General features: G+C 45.6%; 1 protein-coding gene across 1 annotated transcript in view; it reads left to right on the top strand.

Moving 5' to 3' along the window:
* ZGLP1 (zinc finger GATA like protein 1) overlaps nucleotides 1-19,275 on the top strand; it is a 448,601-nt gene that overhangs the window by 260,104 nt on the left and 169,222 nt on the right. Inside the window, exon 3 of the mRNA XM_086936394.1 lies at nucleotides 11,594-11,703. Within this exon, the coding sequence (XP_086792520.1) occupies nucleotides 11,594-11,703 (110 nt within the window). The remainder of the gene's footprint in view (nucleotides 1-11,593; nucleotides 11,704-19,275) is intronic.

The raw sequence follows: 19,275 nt of genomic DNA, 5'->3' as shown, positions 1-19,275 counted from the left end.
CTGGTGAGGGTGGTAGTAAGTCCAGACGAGGAGGCGGGCCCAGTCCAATTTTTTATCCAGAGGCCAACCGAACACCCCACAACGAGGGCGGGTGAAGAAACCCCAGCGATGGTTCAATGCACCTGGCGGACGCAAGACACGCAAAAACTTCTACCAATGGTAGAACACGTGACCAATACTGAACCACCCTCTGAGATAATCCCCATTTTCAATCTATCTCAGCACATTTTACGTGGCCCCAAACTTGAACTCCTTAAGAAAGGACTCTCATTTGTACCCACAGTCCGTCCTAACTTTATGGACTTACAGGCCGAACTACTGAAATTTTTCAGACTAATTCGCCTCAAAGCCTTTTTCCAGTTGCAGCCCTCTCTTTCCAGTAGCTCAAACACCCCGCTCCGCCCACCTTCCACCTTTATACCCACCGCCAGCATGATCCCAGCTGAAATTGTAACCTTTGAGAAACTAGTCATAAAAGATCTGGCTGAACTAGAGAAGAAAAAACTATATATACCATACAATGTCTCAAAGCCTGAGAAAGATGCTATCAGCACACTGAAAGCTAATTCTTCGCTCATAATCAAAAGCGCGGACAAGGGGGGTGGGATTGTACTCCAGGATATTGAGACCTATAGAATGGAGGTTCTCCGACAACTTGGGAACACTGATCATTATCAGCGTCTCCCAGGGAACCCCACCAAAGAGATTCAAGCCACCATAATGGAACTCACCACAAATGCAAGGACTGAAGGCTTCCTAAGTAAAAAAGAACATTGTTTTCTCAATGTGAAGAGCCCACGCATACATGTGATTTACACCTTACCCAAAGTCCATAAGAACATCAACCAACCGCCAGGCAGACCGATTGTCAGCCTGTGGCTCTATTTTGGAACCTTTAGGGTCTTACGTGGACTTCTTTATAAAAGAATTTGTACCCACCACTGCTTGCTATGTAAGGGACAGCATGGCGATGATAAATTTGATAGAACACTACCCCTTTGATTCCGCCATCAACGCACTATGTACTATGGATGTAGAGTCACTCTACACGAATATCCCACAAACAGCGGCTCTACTGGTGATCCAAAGAATCTTAGAGACACGGCCCCGTCCACATAGGGTCACAAGTATCTTTATCCTTCAATTGCTTGAATTGTGCCTTTCAAAAAACTTTTTTTCTTTTGAAGGTACATATTACCAACAAATAAAGGGAACTTCCATGGGGGCTGTTTTTGCCCCCAACCTAGCCGTTCTATTCATGGATGCACTGGAAACCGGCGTCATTTTGACTGATAGCAACCCATTGTTCGCAGGAATTTCCCTGTGGCGTCGCTACATAGACATTTTTCTAGTCTGGAACCATGACATTGCTACACTGAACCTGTTTCTTCACTGGCTGAACAATAATTGTGCGGATCTAACCTTCACCCACAATAAAACGCAAATTGCTTTCCTTGATTTGACAATCTACAGTCACGAGGGCGAATTACTAACACGCCTGTACAGAAAGCCGACGGAGCGAAACACTCTGCTTAGCTATAATCTGTCATCCCAGAGCTCTAATAGATTCATTACCCTATTCCCAGTTTCTTAGAATAAGGCGTAATTGCTCGAATAAAACAGACTACTTCAAGGAAGCCAATATTTTGTCAAACAAACTAAAAATGCGTGGCTACCCTAGAAGATTGGTCAAGGCAGCATCAAAAAGGGCGTGGTATTGCCCACGTGATGTCCTACTTACACCTAAGACAAGGGACAACAAAGACAGAATAGCCTGTGTGACCACATTTTGTCCAGTATCCAACAGAATCCGCAAATCAATCCTTAAACATTGGCCTACCATAAATGCTGGCACCATCAATCTAGAGAGACCCCTTTTTGCATTTCGCAAAAATAAGAACTTCAAAGATCACCTTGTCAGGGCAGCCCTACCCACCCCCATTCCCCGAACCACTCTAGACTCTAATTGGGGGCTACCACCACTATTTGGTCATGTGAAATGTGGACACTGCATTGTTTGTGAATTCACAATTGAAGCACGCAATATTTGTCATAATGGCATTAACTTCGAAATGAAATCATTCACGAATTGCAACACCTGTAATGTCATTTATGCGATATTGTGCCCATGCCAGAAAATGTATATAGGACAAACCAGCCAAAAAGCCAAGACACGCATCAGCCAGCATCGGAGCAGAATTAGATGCAGAACGCCCAATGCTCCCATGGTGGAACACTTCACAGAGATGAACCACACAACTGATGACATCCAATGGACAATTCTTAAAGCTATCAAACTTCCACAAAGAGGTGGAAACCTTTCCCAACTGCTGAACAGAGAAGAACTTAAGTCCATAATCCAGTTTAACACTATCCGGACTGGTTTAAACAGAAGCGAGGACTGGACAAACCTGCTCTGAACTTAAAACTATTTCTGTATGCCACCTCTTTCAGTACGAACAGCGTTTGCATTCTTGGCCCAGTTCATATTTTCAAAAAATTCTTTTATGCAGAATGCTGGTAAAATGGACCCAGAAAGTGAAAACACTACCCATAAGTACCTATTGAAACATCTGTGGTTGTAAAGTATAGTGTGTCTGAAAGTAATCTGCTTACTTTTAATTGTTCGTATTACACATGTTGCACCTTATTTATTTAACCACTTTAAATAATTTCAGCACTATTTCGGCACAGTTTGGGAATGCAAAGCACTAATTCACCCCGCTTGCGCCGCTTTTATCACTCCTCACGTAGCTCATTCAACCCATTCCAAGTTGGCCGCTTTAGTTGACCCGGGATCATGTGACTCTTGTCACCTGACCACATTGCCTTATCCCTCGGCAGCGCGCTCACTCCCTAGGAAGCAGCGCTGCCAACGAGGAACCTGTGGATCGGCACACCGTCCGACTATCCTTTAAAGGTAAGAAGCCCCTTTAGCATAAAACCATCTCGGTACCCTGCTGGCCCATTGAACCTAATCATAGTTTTAGGCTCATTTCTTTAAAATATTTCCCCCTTTTTTCCCACAGCGGATCGTGTAACATACCGACCGCACCAACGGACAAGCTTCTACCAAAGCGGTGAGAATGCCCCCACCCACAGCCCTCACTGAGGCCCACAAATAATACGTTTCACTGTTTCTAATCCCTCACTGTTATCCTTTCAGCGGATCGAATACTATATCGAACGCTGCCTTAAACCAACAGGACGGGGCACCCACACGGGGTTTGCCTTGACATTCAAAATTATCCCGGCACTGTCTAACTTCCTATTAGGTAAGTTTTGGCCATAGTGGCGGTCGGCTCCCCCCACTCCGCCCAAGTAACTTATGCCGACTCTCCCTTTACAGTTACCATGAACCAAACTACCAGCCACCCGGCACTTTGGAACACCAACACGCAACTCGGAATATTCCAGCCCCGAGGGTACGCCAATTTCGCTTATACCTCATCCTGTTGACGTCTCATCACGTCTCACGGTGATCCCTTTTCACCATAACCTGACCAGAGCATTGAAGCACTAAACATCACCAGACCATTTAATGAAGCACGATTCATCACTAGACCTATCTTGCCTTACCGGATAAGTGCACACAGTGCAATTTCCTCACATTCACGGAAATGGTAGCTTTTCACAAAATATTCAGTCAAGCGCCATTCCATGCCTAGTGATAATTAAAGTATCCATGATGGATCAGTCCCGAAGTAGCAGTACCGTGAACACTATTGCCACCTAGGATGCATATACCAAACACCAATTGGCACGTTTCACTGCACTGCGATTCCGAATCTTGTTAATTTTTGAGTGGGACTCAGTTGACCTCGAATCTCTACCGCAGAACAGCGATTTAAATACCCATTTGCTTTACTGTTTCTCTCCTGTTCTTCCCTACAGGCACATTCTCCTTGTTATACCAGGCAATTATTAAGTCCTGATGATGATCCCATAATTTTGAGCGCGGGATCGAAACGCCGTCGACTTTGTTTAGTAGACATACAGTTGACTTATGAACATTTCTATATGTATATACTACTCTGGGGATTATTGCCAATTTGAATGTTAAGCAGTATCCAGTTTCGCTCAAACTCTCTTTTTGCCTGACGTAAACTGTCCTCTCTTCTGCACCCTCCTTCACAACTTTCTTCTATTTCCCAGTACGGCACAGGCTTGTGCCTTACTTCAAACGACAAATGTTTGTTGACAAATTGTAATTTATACTTTGAATATTTGTTATATTTTCGTAATAAATTCTTTGCCCGGCTGGGTATAAGAAAAGAGCATATAGTTTACGATTGTGGTCTATATTACATTGCTTTGAAATAATGTTCTAGGCTTAGGACCTTTGTTTCTAGAAAATCTCTGACATCCAACGACTCTATTCATATGGACATCCCTGCCAAAGAACGGATTGAGATGCAGGTGTTCAACAACCCAGCCAGACCCACCTTCTCCTACCTCCGGAAACGAACAGCTGCCACCCTGACTGTGGCCCTATCTGTCGTCAATGTCTCGGGCCTTGTATGCATTGAAGGCCTTGGGACACAGCTGGTAGGCCGCAGCGCTTGCCGCATCACCAGAACTTTGGACTCAACTGATCCACCCTCTTTTGTCACTTCTCCGAACATGTACTTTGTTTGTGGTACGAAAGCCTACACCTGGCTCCCCATAGGCTGGGGGGGTACCTGTTACATTGCCTTCATCCTTCCTCCGACCTATGTGGCTCCAGCAAACCATCAGCGACAAAAGCGAGCAAAAGGCATCGAGCAAGCCGACTCCACCGGAGCACAGTTCCTGGACGCAATGAAGGGACTTGTTCCACTCTGGGGTCCGATGGGGAACAGCCGTGCCATCCGACATTTGACCCAGGCAGTTGAAACGACAATGAACATTACAGCTGGCATCCTCACAAACAATACAGCCGAGCTTCAGGCGGTCCGCCTGGTGGCTCTTCAGAACCGCCTTGTTCTAGATGTGGTTCTAGCGGATCGTGGAGAAGCATGCCGTATCATTGGGTCCAGCTGTTGCACCTACATACCGGACAATTCACCCTCAGTGTACAAAGTCATTGAACACCTCCACAGACTTTCCTCAGAAGTTCATCAGGAACAAGAAGGATGGTTGCTTGAGAGTTGGTTCTGGAGTGCTGTAAAAGACTGGGGGTGGAGGTTGTTTATGATCATATTAATACCGATTGTCGTAATATGTGGATTCTGCCTGGGTGTTCAATGCTTGCCACCCCTGTGCTCACTTTGCGCTAACTGTATCTGCCCCAAGACTTTGGACTTTGAAGCCGAACACATGAGCTATGTATGAAGTCGAAGTGTGGAATATAATGGGGATAGACCTAGATTGACAAGATGGCTAGATACGTTGAAAAGGGAGGACTGTTAAAATCTAGTTTGCTCCATCAACATTATCGGCGCCATCTTGTCCCTTTTCAGGCTCATATGTGCGCGTAAGTAGCAGCCATTTTGAATGCCATGGCCTCTCTGTCCACTGCTGATAGCCAGCGCGTCTCTCTCTCTCCCTCTAACCTCGCAAGCATCCCCCCCACACGCTGACAGCCCCCACCCCATGAGATCCGATCAACCGCACACATTCCGGGAACCGGCGGAATGTCCAGCTGCGCGACAGTCATCACCTACTGAGATCGGGGTGGGGACTTTTACTGTAAATGTGTGTGGGAACAGGCTTGAAGCGGGGATTCCGAGGATGTCTTTCCGTACTTCAAAGTATTTGCAGGAATGTGCTACATGTAATAAACTGTAATAAAGACCATAAACCTGTGTATAAGAGGCCAGGCCTCAGAGATACGTTTAGAGCACCTCGAGAAGATACCCTGTTGTCTGATTTGACGTGTTCTGCTCCGTCGGAATAAACTCCTGTTTCCTGCCTTCCAGCCTCCAGCGCCTGCCTCTTTGTTTGATAATTTTGAGTGGTATGAGAGGCGGCTAACGCCGGGCAATACTTAAAGGTTCTCGGTCGAAATCGGCCCTACCTTTTAACAGACGCTACAACCGTCAAATGAGGGCTGATATCGCTCCATATTTTGATTCGCTTCCAGAAGAGCAGAAAGAAGAGGCGAAAAAGATTCTCCTTGAAGGCGAGCGTTCCACTTCGGAGAGGATTGATGTGGCGATGGATATTGCATCCACAGGGTTCCGTCAGCTGACAGGAGCTGCAGTCATGAGGCGCCAAGGTTGGCTTAAAGCAACATCTTTCTGGCCTGAAGTTCAGACCAAGGCATTGGACATGCCGTATGACCGTCAACTTCTTTTTGGGCAACACATCGATGAGATGCTTCAGGGTATCAAAAAAGATACTGATACTGCAAAGGCTCTACGTACCCTCCAATACAAAAGTCCTTCCTTTCGGGGCTCCAGAAGAAGAGGTCAATCCTCGAGAGGTGACTATCAGGGGTACAAATCCACGTACAGCTCAAATCAGCAGTACAATCCCCAGTACCAACAAAGACAGCAGCAAAACCAGTTTTCCTACAACAAGTCTTCCTTTCGTGGATGAGGAGGGAAGAAGGACACAACCAGAAGGAAATGACTTCTCTCTGCCACAGGTCTCCATTTCCTCTCCACCTTGCAAAGTTGGCGAGAGAATTTCATCCTTCCTTCACAATTGGCAACAAATTACAATGGATCGGTGGGTCCTCCAACTTGTTCAATTCGGGCACTCTCTGGAGTTCGTGGAAACTCCTCTTCAAAAGCCGCCAATACCAATGCTGCACAAAAAACTGCATCTACAGCAATTGGAACTCTCCCTCATGCTCAAAAAAGGAGCAATAGAAAGAGTCCCCCGGAATCAGAAGGGCAAGGGATTCTACTCCCGATTCTTCTTAATTCGAAAGAAGGATACAAAATGGAGACCTTTATTGTACTTAAGTGACCTCAACCCATACCTCAGTCATTCCGTGAGGTGCTACAACTCCTCAATGCAAACAACTTCATGGTGTCTTTAGACCTTCAAGACGCGTACTTTCATATACCAATCCACAGGAACCACAAGCAATTCCTCAGGTTCGCGGTGGCGGGCAAGCACTAATAGTGTTGGGTATTGCCCTTCGGCCTGAAGTCGACACAACGCATTTTCACCAAATGTCTCTCTCCAGTAACAGCGTACTTCCGCCAACATCACCAAGTCTTCCCGTACTTAGACGACTGGCACGTCAAGGCACCTACTTTCGCAGGCGTGACCAAGTCCTCCAACGCCTGTCTTCAGCTATTCAACGAACTGGGACTTACTCTCAATGACGAGAAATCCATCCTTCAGCCGTCCCAATGTCTCACTTTACTGGGTGCTGTTCTAGATACTACTCGGAGAAAGGCTTTCCCTTCACAGGAACGTCAATGGAAACTAAGGACCTTGGCCGCCCGGATTCGATCCAAAAAGTCCATTACGGTGTGCCTGTACAAATCCTTGTTACGGATGAGGTCCTCGAACATCCTGTTGGTTCCACACTGCCGCCTTAGTATGCGTCCACTTCAGGAGGCGCTATCCACTCAGTGGATTCAATGTACGGGATCTTTCGACGACGTAATCAGGATAACTCCTACCATTGTCCATGCTCTGAACTGGTGGCTTCACCCGCAGAACCTGAGGTAGGGGTTCATACTTCCAGTTTCGCCACATGTGATAACTACAGATGCGTCTTTGGAAGGATGGGGTGCGTTCCTTCAGGAACTTCAAATCAATGGGCAGTGGTCCCTTGCAGAGAAGCAACTGCACATAAACCTCCTTGAGTTAAGGGCAGTCTACCTGGCATTAAGAGCGTTCCTGCCCAGGATCAAAGATTCCCCAGTGCTTGTGACAACACCACCACAATGCACTATCTAAACCAGGGGTCTCCAAACCGGTCCTGGAGGGCCGGATCCATGCCAGATTTTTAAAATAACTACATGTATCTCAATGGGGATATCCAAAAAATCTGGTATGGATCCGGCCCTCCAGGATCGGTTTGGAGACCCCTGATCTAAACAAACAAGGGGGAACTCGCTCTCTGACGTTGTCTCAAGAATCTCAACGGATTTGGAAATGACTACTTCAACACAACATTTCCCTTCGGGCAGAGTATGTCCCAGGGACAGACAATGTCCTGGCAGACTCTCTGAGCAGACAACTCTTGGTGTGCCACAAGTGGGAGCTGCATCAACTACTTCTCAGCTCTGTATTCGCCCAATGGGGCAGGCCTCACCTGGATCTGTTTGCGACATAGCACAACGCAAAATGCCAACATTACGCAAGCTGGCATCCCCAGAAGGGATCTCTAGGGAATGCATTTTCGAGCGCATGGTGCAACCTCTTTGCATACGCATTTCCTCCATTTCCCCTAATTCCCAGGGTCCTCCGGAAACTGAAGGCAGAGCATTGCACCCTAATCTTGATAGCCCCAGCGTGGCCGCGCCAGCACTGGTTCACAGAGCTTCATCTCCTGTCGCTGGAACCACCGGATCTATTCAAGTCTTGCCCGACTCTCCTCACAATGAACCAGGGGCAAGTCCAGCATCCGGATCCAGCATCTCTCAGATTATCGGCTTGGCTCCTGAGTTCCGAGAGTTTCAGAACCTAGACATTCCTCAAGAATGCAGGGCAGTCTTATCCTGGGCTCGGGCCGACAGTACCAACAAGACGTATTCCCTAAAATGGAAAAGGTTCTGTGTATGGTGTAAAGCAAACAAGATACACCCTTTTTCATCAACACCTGCACAAATTCTACCTTACCTGCTCCATTTGGCGCACTCGGGATTGGCCCATGCTACTATTAAAGTCCACCTGGCGGCCATATCTCGGTTCAGGCGTTCATCATCTGGTACTTCCCTCTGGTCCAATAGACTGGTTAAGCAATTTCTGAAAGGCCTGTTCAGGACGGTCCCTCTGGTGAGAACTTTACCACCCACCTGGCAGCTAAACATTGTGGTTGCTCAACTCATGAAAGACCCCTTTGAGCTAATACACAGAGCAGACATCAAATACCGGTCTTGGAAAACCGCTCTCTTACTAGCGCTCACATCAGCAAGGCGTGTAAGTGAGATGCAAGCCTTCTCTATTCAGGATCCTTTCATGCAGTTCAAACAGGACGGAGTTATTCTATGGACCAACCCTAAATTCATCCCGAAGGTTCAGTCTAATTTTCACCTGAATGAACCTATAGTCTTGCGGACTTTCTTCCCAAATCTACTTTCCGCAGCAGAGAGATCTCTCCACTCTTTAGACCTCAAACATTGTTTGAAGTTCTTCATCCACAGGTTTTGGAAATCCAACCAGCTTTTTGTTGCCTTCAGCAGGCCTGGAAATGGTATTCCATTAACTAAGCTGAGCATTTCTCGTTGGATCTCTGCAGCCATTACTTTCTGCCTTCAACAGGCAGGTCATCCTCTGCATTCTAAAGTTCGGGCTCATTCCACCAGAGCTGTCTCAACTTCAATGGCGCTCTTTGCAGGAGTGCTCATTATCGACATATGCAGAGCGGCGACATGGAAGACACCACATACGTTCACCAGGCACTACTGCTTGGATAATGAACTTATGAAAGATGCAGTAGTAGGACAAGCTGTGCTCTGTCATCTATTTCACTAGAGGTGAGCCTTCTCTCTTTCATCCCACCTTCCTACTGTCTACTCACACATTTCTCTTCTATATGGTATTTTGGTACTTGGTATATTTCACAATTGGTATTCTAATATCGAGTGATTTTAAATGTTGTACCATTCGAAGTGTGCTGGTGATTGCTTGCTACTCTGATTCAGGCATGTGAATCTATGAAAGATACCCCTAATACTGGATAAGAAATGCATTACTTACCTGTAACTGCAACCCACCCACCTCCCCTGGAAGGGCTCACCTTGGTTCTCTCAGTAGGTACTACTTAGCACTGTGCTTACGAAAATCTGAGGGACTAGGGCTCCTTCCTGGAAGGTTCTAGATGGTTGTAGTTCCGTAGTTTGAGGGTCTGCTGTTCGGTGGTTCCGAACCCGTTCAATAAAGGTCGTCGAAAATAGACGATTTTGGTGTCAGCGGATCGCAAATCATGAGTGCGGTATGTAAGAGTGTTTTCGAATTAATCGATCAATGAGAACACTATGTATTTAGGGATTTTGTTTGAACCTTCGGGTTCCATTTTGTTAACGGCAGCCATTTTGTGTGGTTGCCCTCACATAGGCCGATGACTACGGCCAAGCGAGTCCTTGGGACACGTACACCTTAGCTGACTTCTGAATGACCTGGCCGAACGGACTCCCTTGCCCGAGGCTGACCTCGCTGAGCCAGCTCCTTGTTAAGCAGCTGGTCAGATAAAGATCAAAGAGCAAGACGTGCCGAAGTTTACAGCACACTGCACCCACCTTTCTATCTTGCTTCCAATCTGTTTCTGCTCCTTCCTTTACGACATAATCACTGATTTGGGTTGAGGTTTTATGATGGGTTTGCCCGGCCTGATCGAACAGGAAATTGGAATGTGCTTGGTCTTTTCTGGTGGGCTGGACAACGGAAAGTGGGATTGTCGTCATGCGATATGTTTGAAATGTCACCATGTGATTGGCTAGTTTGTATGTAATTGATGCCACCTTTGGAATGTGATTTTTGGCATAAAAGACCATGCTCCGCTCATTGAATTTTGCAGTCTCTAGCGAACCACCCGTGTTGTGCTTCATAGATCTCTGTTCCTGGTTGCAGCCAATACACTTTGGTCTCTGACGTCATCAAGAAGCCTCCCGTGTCTCTGTTGTCCAAGACAGGGGAACTCGAAGGCATCAGGTGTTTTCCCTGGCGCCGCTAGGTTCTAAAACCTGGTCCTTCAGGGTGGTGATATTTGATTGGCTCTTGGCCAAAGTTTGGTCCTTTTTACAAAAGGACATGGATATGTTACTAATGAGAGGCCTCTGGCCCATTATTATGTATATGTCTATATGACGTTACTCTTTTTTTATGTACCGGGACTCCCACCTTGACGACGGGGAATGATTCAGGCATGTGAATCTATGAAAGATACCAATACTGGATAACTGCAGTTACAGGTAAGAAACGCAATTCATATCCACTAGCCCTGGGCTGAGGGGGTGCCTAAAAGGTTGTTTGTGGGGAACCCTGAAAGGTCATCAATGAGGTGGTCCAGGGGAGGGCAGGGCAGTCAATCAAGGAAACGATGGGTAAAGAGATACAAGCACACATGAATATTAGAAGTCATCGCTTGGGCTGAAGGCTTTCCTCAAGGAAAAAGAGGGTGGGGAATGTGTAGGGGTGGCGGTAAGAGTTAGTAAAAAATGTTAGATTGTTGTTGTGTAGGGCATATTACGGCTCAGCTGAAGAAGGAAACTGTTGCCCAGATTGCACTCCAGTAGTGTAATCTTTTGCACATATTACAGAAAGCAATAGGAAGTCATCTCCCGCCCAAGGGAGCTGCCTTATGCCTCTCTATCTTCCTAAATGTTTCCTAACATTACAACTGCACCAACTGATGTGAATGGCCATGCAAGTGTAGCAGCACAGCAACCGTGCCTCCTTTAAGGGCACACTTTGATAGCATGACGTGTCTTTTATTTGTATTTGGTCATTATTGTATCCTGACTGAAAATTCATTGCTCTACAGTGTAAAATGTAGGACAAAAAGCTGCAAGTTGAAAAGGAGGGAACTCAGTCTGGCGCAAGAAGTCAGTCGAACCAGCAGCTCCGAAGAGGAAGGAAGTCCTTTCGTCTCAGGTATGTTAACACAAAAGTTATTTTTATACCACAATTTATTGCATATTTATCATTTTCAAGAAGGGCTTGGCTTGCAAAAGCGTTAAAGCATGTTAAAAACGCTAATACATGGTAACGTGCCCCCGAGCTGGGAATACGTTGTCATGAGGACAAGGTGTAAACTGACATTCGGGCATGAAATGCACCTGACATATACAGGTAGGCAAATAAACTAGAGTTGGTTATGAATACACTAGTGGCAAACCGAATAAGCTGAAAATGGCAAAGAAAATACACTGAAACTGTAGAAGGAATGATTGCTTACACATGGACATGGGGGATGCACATCTGTTCAAGGAACACTCAAACTATAGCAAAAAAGAAGACACAGATGCATGTAAAGGGATTGTGGGTGATACCTCTATGTGTACCCTGCCTGTGTCCGCAATTTCGCTGATATTGTGAAAAAAGAAAGACACTCCGCTCGAACAGGTCTGGAAGTGCAACTAACTTGCCTTTGTCGATAGATTTAGTGGTACCCTGAATGTTTTGGTGGGGCATATACATGGATTATCAAGGCTGTGAGATAAAGAAATATTTATGGATTACCCCTATTCCCGCCAGATTATATTGCTACAAGAAGCTGGGAACATTGAAAGTAGAATCTCTCATTGATTTTGTGCACGTTTCCTTCCCAATTGTGAAAGAAATGGAGGTCGCCCTCTGGTGGCACTATCACTCTCTTGTAGACCAATATAATCAAGAGTTTCAATTACGTAGAGATAAATTGCCTTGGGGTTTAGCTTCATTGGTGGAATTTCAAAGTGATTATATACTATAACTTGCGCATTCGCAATGCACTGCTGATGACGACACATATTACATCATTCATGCCATGGTCAGTGACATCACTGATGACATCACTGATATCTCAAATGACATCACTGATGACATCATCCAGTGACTGTTTCTGTAAAATTTAAATATGTTTATATATATATATATATATATAAATATATACACACACACACACACACACATACACTAAGGTGTATTAAAGAATGAGTGGATGTAGAAGTGTCAGAATGGATGATTTAGTAGGTGTGTGACTGACTCTATAAGTGAGTGATTAAATGTGCTTTACTGAATGCATGGGTTAATGACTAATCTGTGTGACTGTCTATCAGTCTGTCAGTTGGTGTGTAAGCGGCTGCATGGGTTTGTGAGTAGCTACATGAGTGTCTATATAGGTTATTGATTGGTTGTCTGAGTGTGAGGGTGGGTGCAGGGGGTGTGACACTATGCATAGATGTGTGAGTGGGTGATTCACTGGGTTTATGGGTTCAAGAGCACATCTGTGAAGGGCTGCATGGGTGGGTGAGTGTGTATGGGTGTGTTGTTGAGTTAATGGATGTCTCAGTGGTACATGTGTGAGTAACTACATATGTGAAAGGCAGTATATGTGACTGTTTGAGTATATAAATGACTATAAGTGAAAGTGAGTGATTGTGAGAGTGGCTGTGTGGATGAGTGTGCTTGTATCAGTTATTGTATAAGAAAATAAGTATGTGTTAGTATCTGTATGAATAAGTGAGGTATTGTGTGTATAACTGTATAGGTGAGTAAACTGGAGTATTATTGATTCTTTGCATAACTAACTAGGTGTGTAACTCTTTGTATGAGTGGCAGTGTGTGAGTGTCTGTATAGGTGTATGAGTGCATATGATGGTGCTGTATTGATGAGTGACTGGATGTATGAGTGACTGTATCGGTGAATGAGTGGATGTGTGTGTAGACATAGGAATCAGTGAGTGGGTATGTAGTAACTGGTATCGATGTGTCTAGGTTTTCAAAAATGGTAGTCTTTATTTTAGAGTGGCTGTATCAAAGGTTATATTAGGTTGTGAGGAGGCTCATCAGATTATCACATGGATGATGTCATCAGTGATGACACTGACCATGTCATGAATGATGTAATATGTGAATTAATCAGCAGTGCATTGCAGGGGTGCGAGGATAGTTAGCTCAACTAACTATAATGGCTGATTTTCTCTGGTTTTGTATGAGTGCAATGTCCATCTAACGATAATGTCCCTGAAACCTATGGTTTTTTTCAGTGAATTTCAAAGGTTTTTTAAATGCCAATTTCTAACTATGCCTACAGAGGTAGGACGTGCAAAAAGCGGGAGAAAGGCGCAGAAAGAGGCGACAGAAGTCCAGAAACACAAAGAAAAGTGCAGAAAGGTGCTATTGATGTGCAGAAGGAACCAACAGATTGCAGAAAGAGGCCTTGTTGCAAAGTCATCCTGTGCCCCCAACTTTTTTCTGACTGGTACTGGTGGTAACGGACTCTGCTAACCAGGCCTGGAGCCAGTGCTATGCTGAAAGACACTTAGAATACAGTGAAAACACCTATATGCACTAGGGTACACTATTGGTTGGGCTACCCCTGTGATTGGCATGACCTCCCCTGCAAGGCCCTAGTACATAATAGGGCAGGGGGATTAAAATTACCTCTAACTCAGAGATGCAGAAACAGGCAAGAGAGGTGCCGAAAGAGGCAAGAGAGGTGCCGAAAGAGGCAAGAGAGGTGCCGAAAGAAGCCAGAGAGGTGCCGAAAGAAGCCAGAGAGGTGCCGAAAGAGGCCAGAGAGGTGCCGAAAGAGGCAAGAAGTTCAGAAATAGGCAAGAGAGGTACAGAAAAAGGTAGGAGGGGTGCAGAAAGAGGCAATCAATTGCTGAATGAAGGAACAGGTGTAAAAAGAAGCCAAAAAGTGCAGAAAGAGACAAGTGAGGTGCAGAAAGAAGCAAGAGCAGTGCAGAAAGAACCAACAGAGGTGCAAGTGGGATACAGAAAAAGGTAGACTAGGTGCACAAAGCGGCAAGAGAGGTACCGAAAGAGGCCGGAGGGGTGCAGAAAGAGGCAAGAGAATTGCTGAAAGAAGCAAAAGGTGTAGAAAAAAGCAAGAGAAGTGCAGAAAGAACCAAAAGAGGTGCAAACAATACAAGAGGGGTAAAAACAGACAGGAAAGATGCAGAAAGAGGGAACAGGGGTGCAGAAAGAGGGAACAGGGTTGCAGAAAGAGGCAAGAAGTACAGAAAGAGAAAATAGGGGTGCAGAAAGAGGCAAGAGGGGTGTAGAAAGAAGCAACAGAGGCAGTATGATGAAAGGGGTGCAGAAACAGGCAAAAGACTTGCAGAAAGAGGCAAGAGAATTGCTGAAAGAAGCAACAGAGGTGTGGAAAGAAGCAAGAGAAGTGCAGAAAGAGGCAAGTGAGGTGCAGAAAGAAACAAGAGCAGTGCAAAAAGAACCAACAGAGGTGCAAGTGTGGTGCAGAAAAAGGTAGAAGAGGTGCACAAAGTGGCAAGAGAGGTACAGAGAGAGGCAGGAAGGGTACAGAAAGAAGCAATAGAATTGCTGAAATACGCAACAGAGGTGTAGAAAGAAACAAGAGAAGTGCAGCAAGAACAAACAGGTGCAAAAAAAGGCAAAAGGGGTGTAGAAACAGGCAGGAAAGGTGCAGAAAGAGGGAACAGGGTTGCAGAAAGAGGCAAGAGAGGTGCAGAAAGAAAAGAGGGGTGCAGAAAGAGGCAAGAGCGGTGTAGAAAGAGGTAACAGAAGTGCAGAAAGATGCGAGAGAGGTACAGAAACAGAGGTGAAGAAAGAGGCAAGAGAATTGCTGAAAGAAGGAACAGGTGTGGAAAGAAGCAAGAGAAGTGCAGAAAGAGTCAAGTGAGGTGTAAGAAGAGGCGAGAAGTACAGAAAGAGACGATAAGTACAGAAAATGGCAAGAGCGATGCATAAAGGGAAGAAGGGTGCAAAAAGAAGAAAAAGAATTGCAGAAAGAAGCAATAGAAGTGTAGAAAGAAGCAACAGGTACAGAAAGGGGAGAGACGTGCAGAAAGACAACAGGGGTGCAGAAAGAAGCAAGAGAGGTGCAGAAAAAGGCAAGAGGAATACAGAAAGAGGCAAGAGCAGTGCAGAAATAACCAACAGAGGTACAGAAAGAGGCAAGAGGGGTACAGAAAGAGGCAAAAAAAGTGCAGAAAAGCAAAAGGGGTGCAAAAAAGGCAAGAGAACTGCAGAAAAGTCGAGAGGTGCAAAGAGGCAGGAGAGATGCACAAAAGCAAAAGGGGTACAGAGAGAGGCAAGAAGGCTGCAGAAAGCAGCAAGAGAAGTGCAGAAAGAAGCATCAGAGGTGCAGAAAGAAGCAAGAGGGGTGCAGAAAGAAGAAAAGAAGTACAAAAAAGAAGCAACAGAGCTACAGAAGGAGGCGAGAATAGCGCATAAAGAGGCAAGTGAGTTGCAGAAACAGGCAAAAGAGGTGCAGAAAGAAACATGAGCAGTGCAGAAAGAACCAACAGAGGTGCAGAGGGAGGCAAGAGGGGTGCAGAAGGAGGCAAGAGGGGTGCAGAAGGAGGCAAGAGGGGTGCAGAAGGAGGCAAGAGGGGTGCAGAAGGAGGCAAGAGGGGTGCAGAAAGAGGCAATAGGGGTGCAGTAAGAAGCAACAAAGGTGCAGAAGGAGGCAAAAAAACTGCAGAAAGAGGCAAGAGAGTTACAGAAACAGGCAAGAAAAGTGCAGAAAAAGGGAACAGGGTGCTGAAAGATGCAAGAGGGGTGCAGAAAGAGGCAAGAGGAGTGAAGAAAGAAGCAAGGGAAGTGCAGAACAAAACGGGGGCGCAGAAAGAGGGAAGAGGGTGTAGAAACATGCAAGAAAAGTGCAGAAAGAGAAAAGAGGCAAGAGAGGCACAGAAAGAGGCAAGAGGTACAGAAACAGGCAACAGAAGTCGAGAAAGGGACGAGAATTGCTGAAAGAAGCATGGGAATTTTAGAATGAAGCAACAGGAGTGCAGAAAGAGGCAAGAGAAGTGTAGAAAAGCAACACAGGTGCAGAAGGAGGCACAAGAACTGCAGAACGAGGCAAGAGAGTTACAGAAACACGCAAGAGGTGCAGAAAAAGGGAACAGGGGTGCAGAAAGATATAAGTGAGGTGCTGAGAGAGGGAAGAAGCATACAGAAAGAGGCAAGAGGAGTAAAGAAAGAAGCAAGGGAAGTGCAGAAAGAAGCAACAGGGGGGCAGAAAGAGGGAAGAGGGGTGTAGAAACACATAAGAAAAGTGCAGAAATAGGCAAGAGAGGTACAGACAGAGGCAAGAGGGGTGTAGAAAGAGGCAAGAGGGGTGTAGAAAGAGGCAACAGATGTGCAGAAAGATGCCAGAGAGGTGCAGAAACAAGCAAAAGAAGTGCAGAGAGGTGAGGGAAGAAGCAAGAGACGTGCAGAAGAGGAAAGCGAGGTGCAGAAAAGGCAAGAGAGATGCAAAAAGAGGCGAGACATGCAGAATATGGATAGAACGATGCAAAAAAGGGAAGAAAGGTGCAGAAAAGCAAAAGAAGTTAAGAAAGAAGCAATAGAAGTGCAGAAAGAAGCAACAGGTGCAGAAAGGGGAGAGAAGTGCAGAAAGAAGCAAGAGGGGTGTAGAAAGAGGCAAATGAGGTGCAGAAGGAGTGAGATGTAGAATGAGGGATAGAAAAAGAGGCAAGGGAAGTGCAGAAAGAAGCAACAGATGCAAAAAGGGGAAACGGGTGTGAAAAGTGGCAATAGGGGTTTGAAAGAAGCAAAAGATGTGCAGAAAGAAACAAAAGAAGAGGGGAAAGAAGAACAGGGGTGCAGAAAGGGGCATGGGGTGCAAAATGAGGGAAGAGGGGTACAGAAAGAGGCACAAAGGGTGCAGAAAGAAATAAAGGTGCAGGAAGAGGGATGGAAAAAGAGGCAAGAGGGGTGTAAAAAGAAGCAAGAGAGGTGCAGAAAGTAACAAAAGAAGTACAGAAAGAAGGAACGGAGGTGCAGAATGATGCAAGAGGAGTGCAGAAAGAGGAGTGGTGCAGAAGGAGGTTAGAGAAGTACAGAAAGACAGAAAGACACAAGAGTGCAGAAAGAAGCAACAGATACAGAAAGAGGGATGAAGAAAGAGGCAAAAGAAGTGCAGAAATAAGCAACAGACATGCAGAAAGAGGCAACAGGGGTGCAGAAAGAGGCAAGAGAAGTGCAGAAAAAGAAAAAGTTGCAGAAAGAAGCAAAAGGCAAGTGCGGCGCAGAAAGAAGAAAGTGTTGCTTGCACACCATTAGTACCAATGTAACCCCCACATTTAGCAATAAGTAACAGATGACCATTCTAGGTTTACAAAGGACCTTCCACCACGCTGTAACACGTGTCACTGCATTTTTGTAATGTTTGAGCTAGAAAGAAGGATTTTTTTGTTTAAATCTGCAGATTAGACAGCAGATGATGAATTATGGGGCTAATGCGGAAAATGTATAATTGTGCAAAAGTTGGTGCAGCCAAACAGTCGCAGAATTCCAGTGCCCCTGCTCATACCTCTGACTAGGTCCAGAAGTGCTCCTCAGTGAATCCTTCTTTTTTTGCCTCCTTGAGTTCATAGTTTAGCTTCTATGGAAATGAGGAAGACTAAACCTGAGGTTACCACTCCACAACAAAGACTACCATACCACATAATTACTCTCCATAACACTTAATCCCACTCTACGTAATTTCTATACCTCTAAATACCACATACTTTCTATCCACATAATTTCACTGCACAACATACTACATAACTCCACTACACACAACCTACATCCACTCCAAGAAACATTAATAAAACACTTTTAGATTTATAACGCTAATAGCTCTAACTCTTGCAAATGCGAGACCTATTACATTACAAATGCTTATTTAACTGGTAGTCACATTTGCAGATTGGTGAAGAAAGGGGGCTGGGCCTCCATCCATCACTCAGAAATTCCGCTGTGTAGGACTTACAGGAGGTACCAGGAGGGCTACTTGGCCACCAAAGTCCCTCAGGAGTAAAGTGGACTTCATTCTTCAACCCTTAGTGTGCCAGGAGCTGCGTTTGCAGAGTGGTGGAAAAAGGGGGTAGTGGCCTCCAAAGACCTGTTAGCAATCCCAGTCTGTGGGACTAAATGGGGCAACAGGAGGGGAAGTCGGCCCCCAAGGACATCTTTGGGGGCCAACTTCCCCTTCTATTCTCTCCAGAAAGTCCCACACAACAGGATTGCTAAGTTCTCATAGCAGGCCACGCACCCTTTGCCCACCACTCTGCAAATGGGCCTCCTGGCACATTCTTGGTGGGGGGTGAAGTCCCCTTCACTTGTGGGGGTCCTTAGGGCCAACTAGCGTACCTGTTACCTCCAGAAAGCCCCACACAGTGGGATTACTGAGAGGTCGACACAGGACCGGCCCCCTTTCTCCACCACTCTGCAAACACACCTCCTGGCGTGCTCTTGGTTGGGAGATGAAGTCCCCTTGCCTCCTAAAGGTCCCTCGGGGCCAACTAGCCCTCCTGTTTTCTACAGTATTAGGGTGTCTTTCATAGATTCACATGCTTGAATATTCCCCGTCGTCGAAGTGGGAGTCCCACAGTATATAAATTAGCAATAAAATACTAATAAAATATGTTTGTAAAAACATAACACATAAAATATACACTAGAAATAGTTGCAAATACCAAGTCATAATTCCTGCATAGGAATACATGGCAAGAGAGAAAAAACACTTGTAACATATCCTTGTCA

Source organism: Lissotriton vulgaris, chromosome 1_1 (assembly GCF_964263255.1).
Source record: "Lissotriton vulgaris chromosome 1_1, aLisVul1.2, whole genome shotgun sequence".
Classification (NCBI taxonomy): domain Eukaryota; kingdom Metazoa; phylum Chordata; class Amphibia; order Caudata; family Salamandridae; genus Lissotriton; species Lissotriton vulgaris.
Note: the sequence above shows the minus strand (reverse complement) of the source record. Positions and strands in the feature narration are given on the sequence as shown.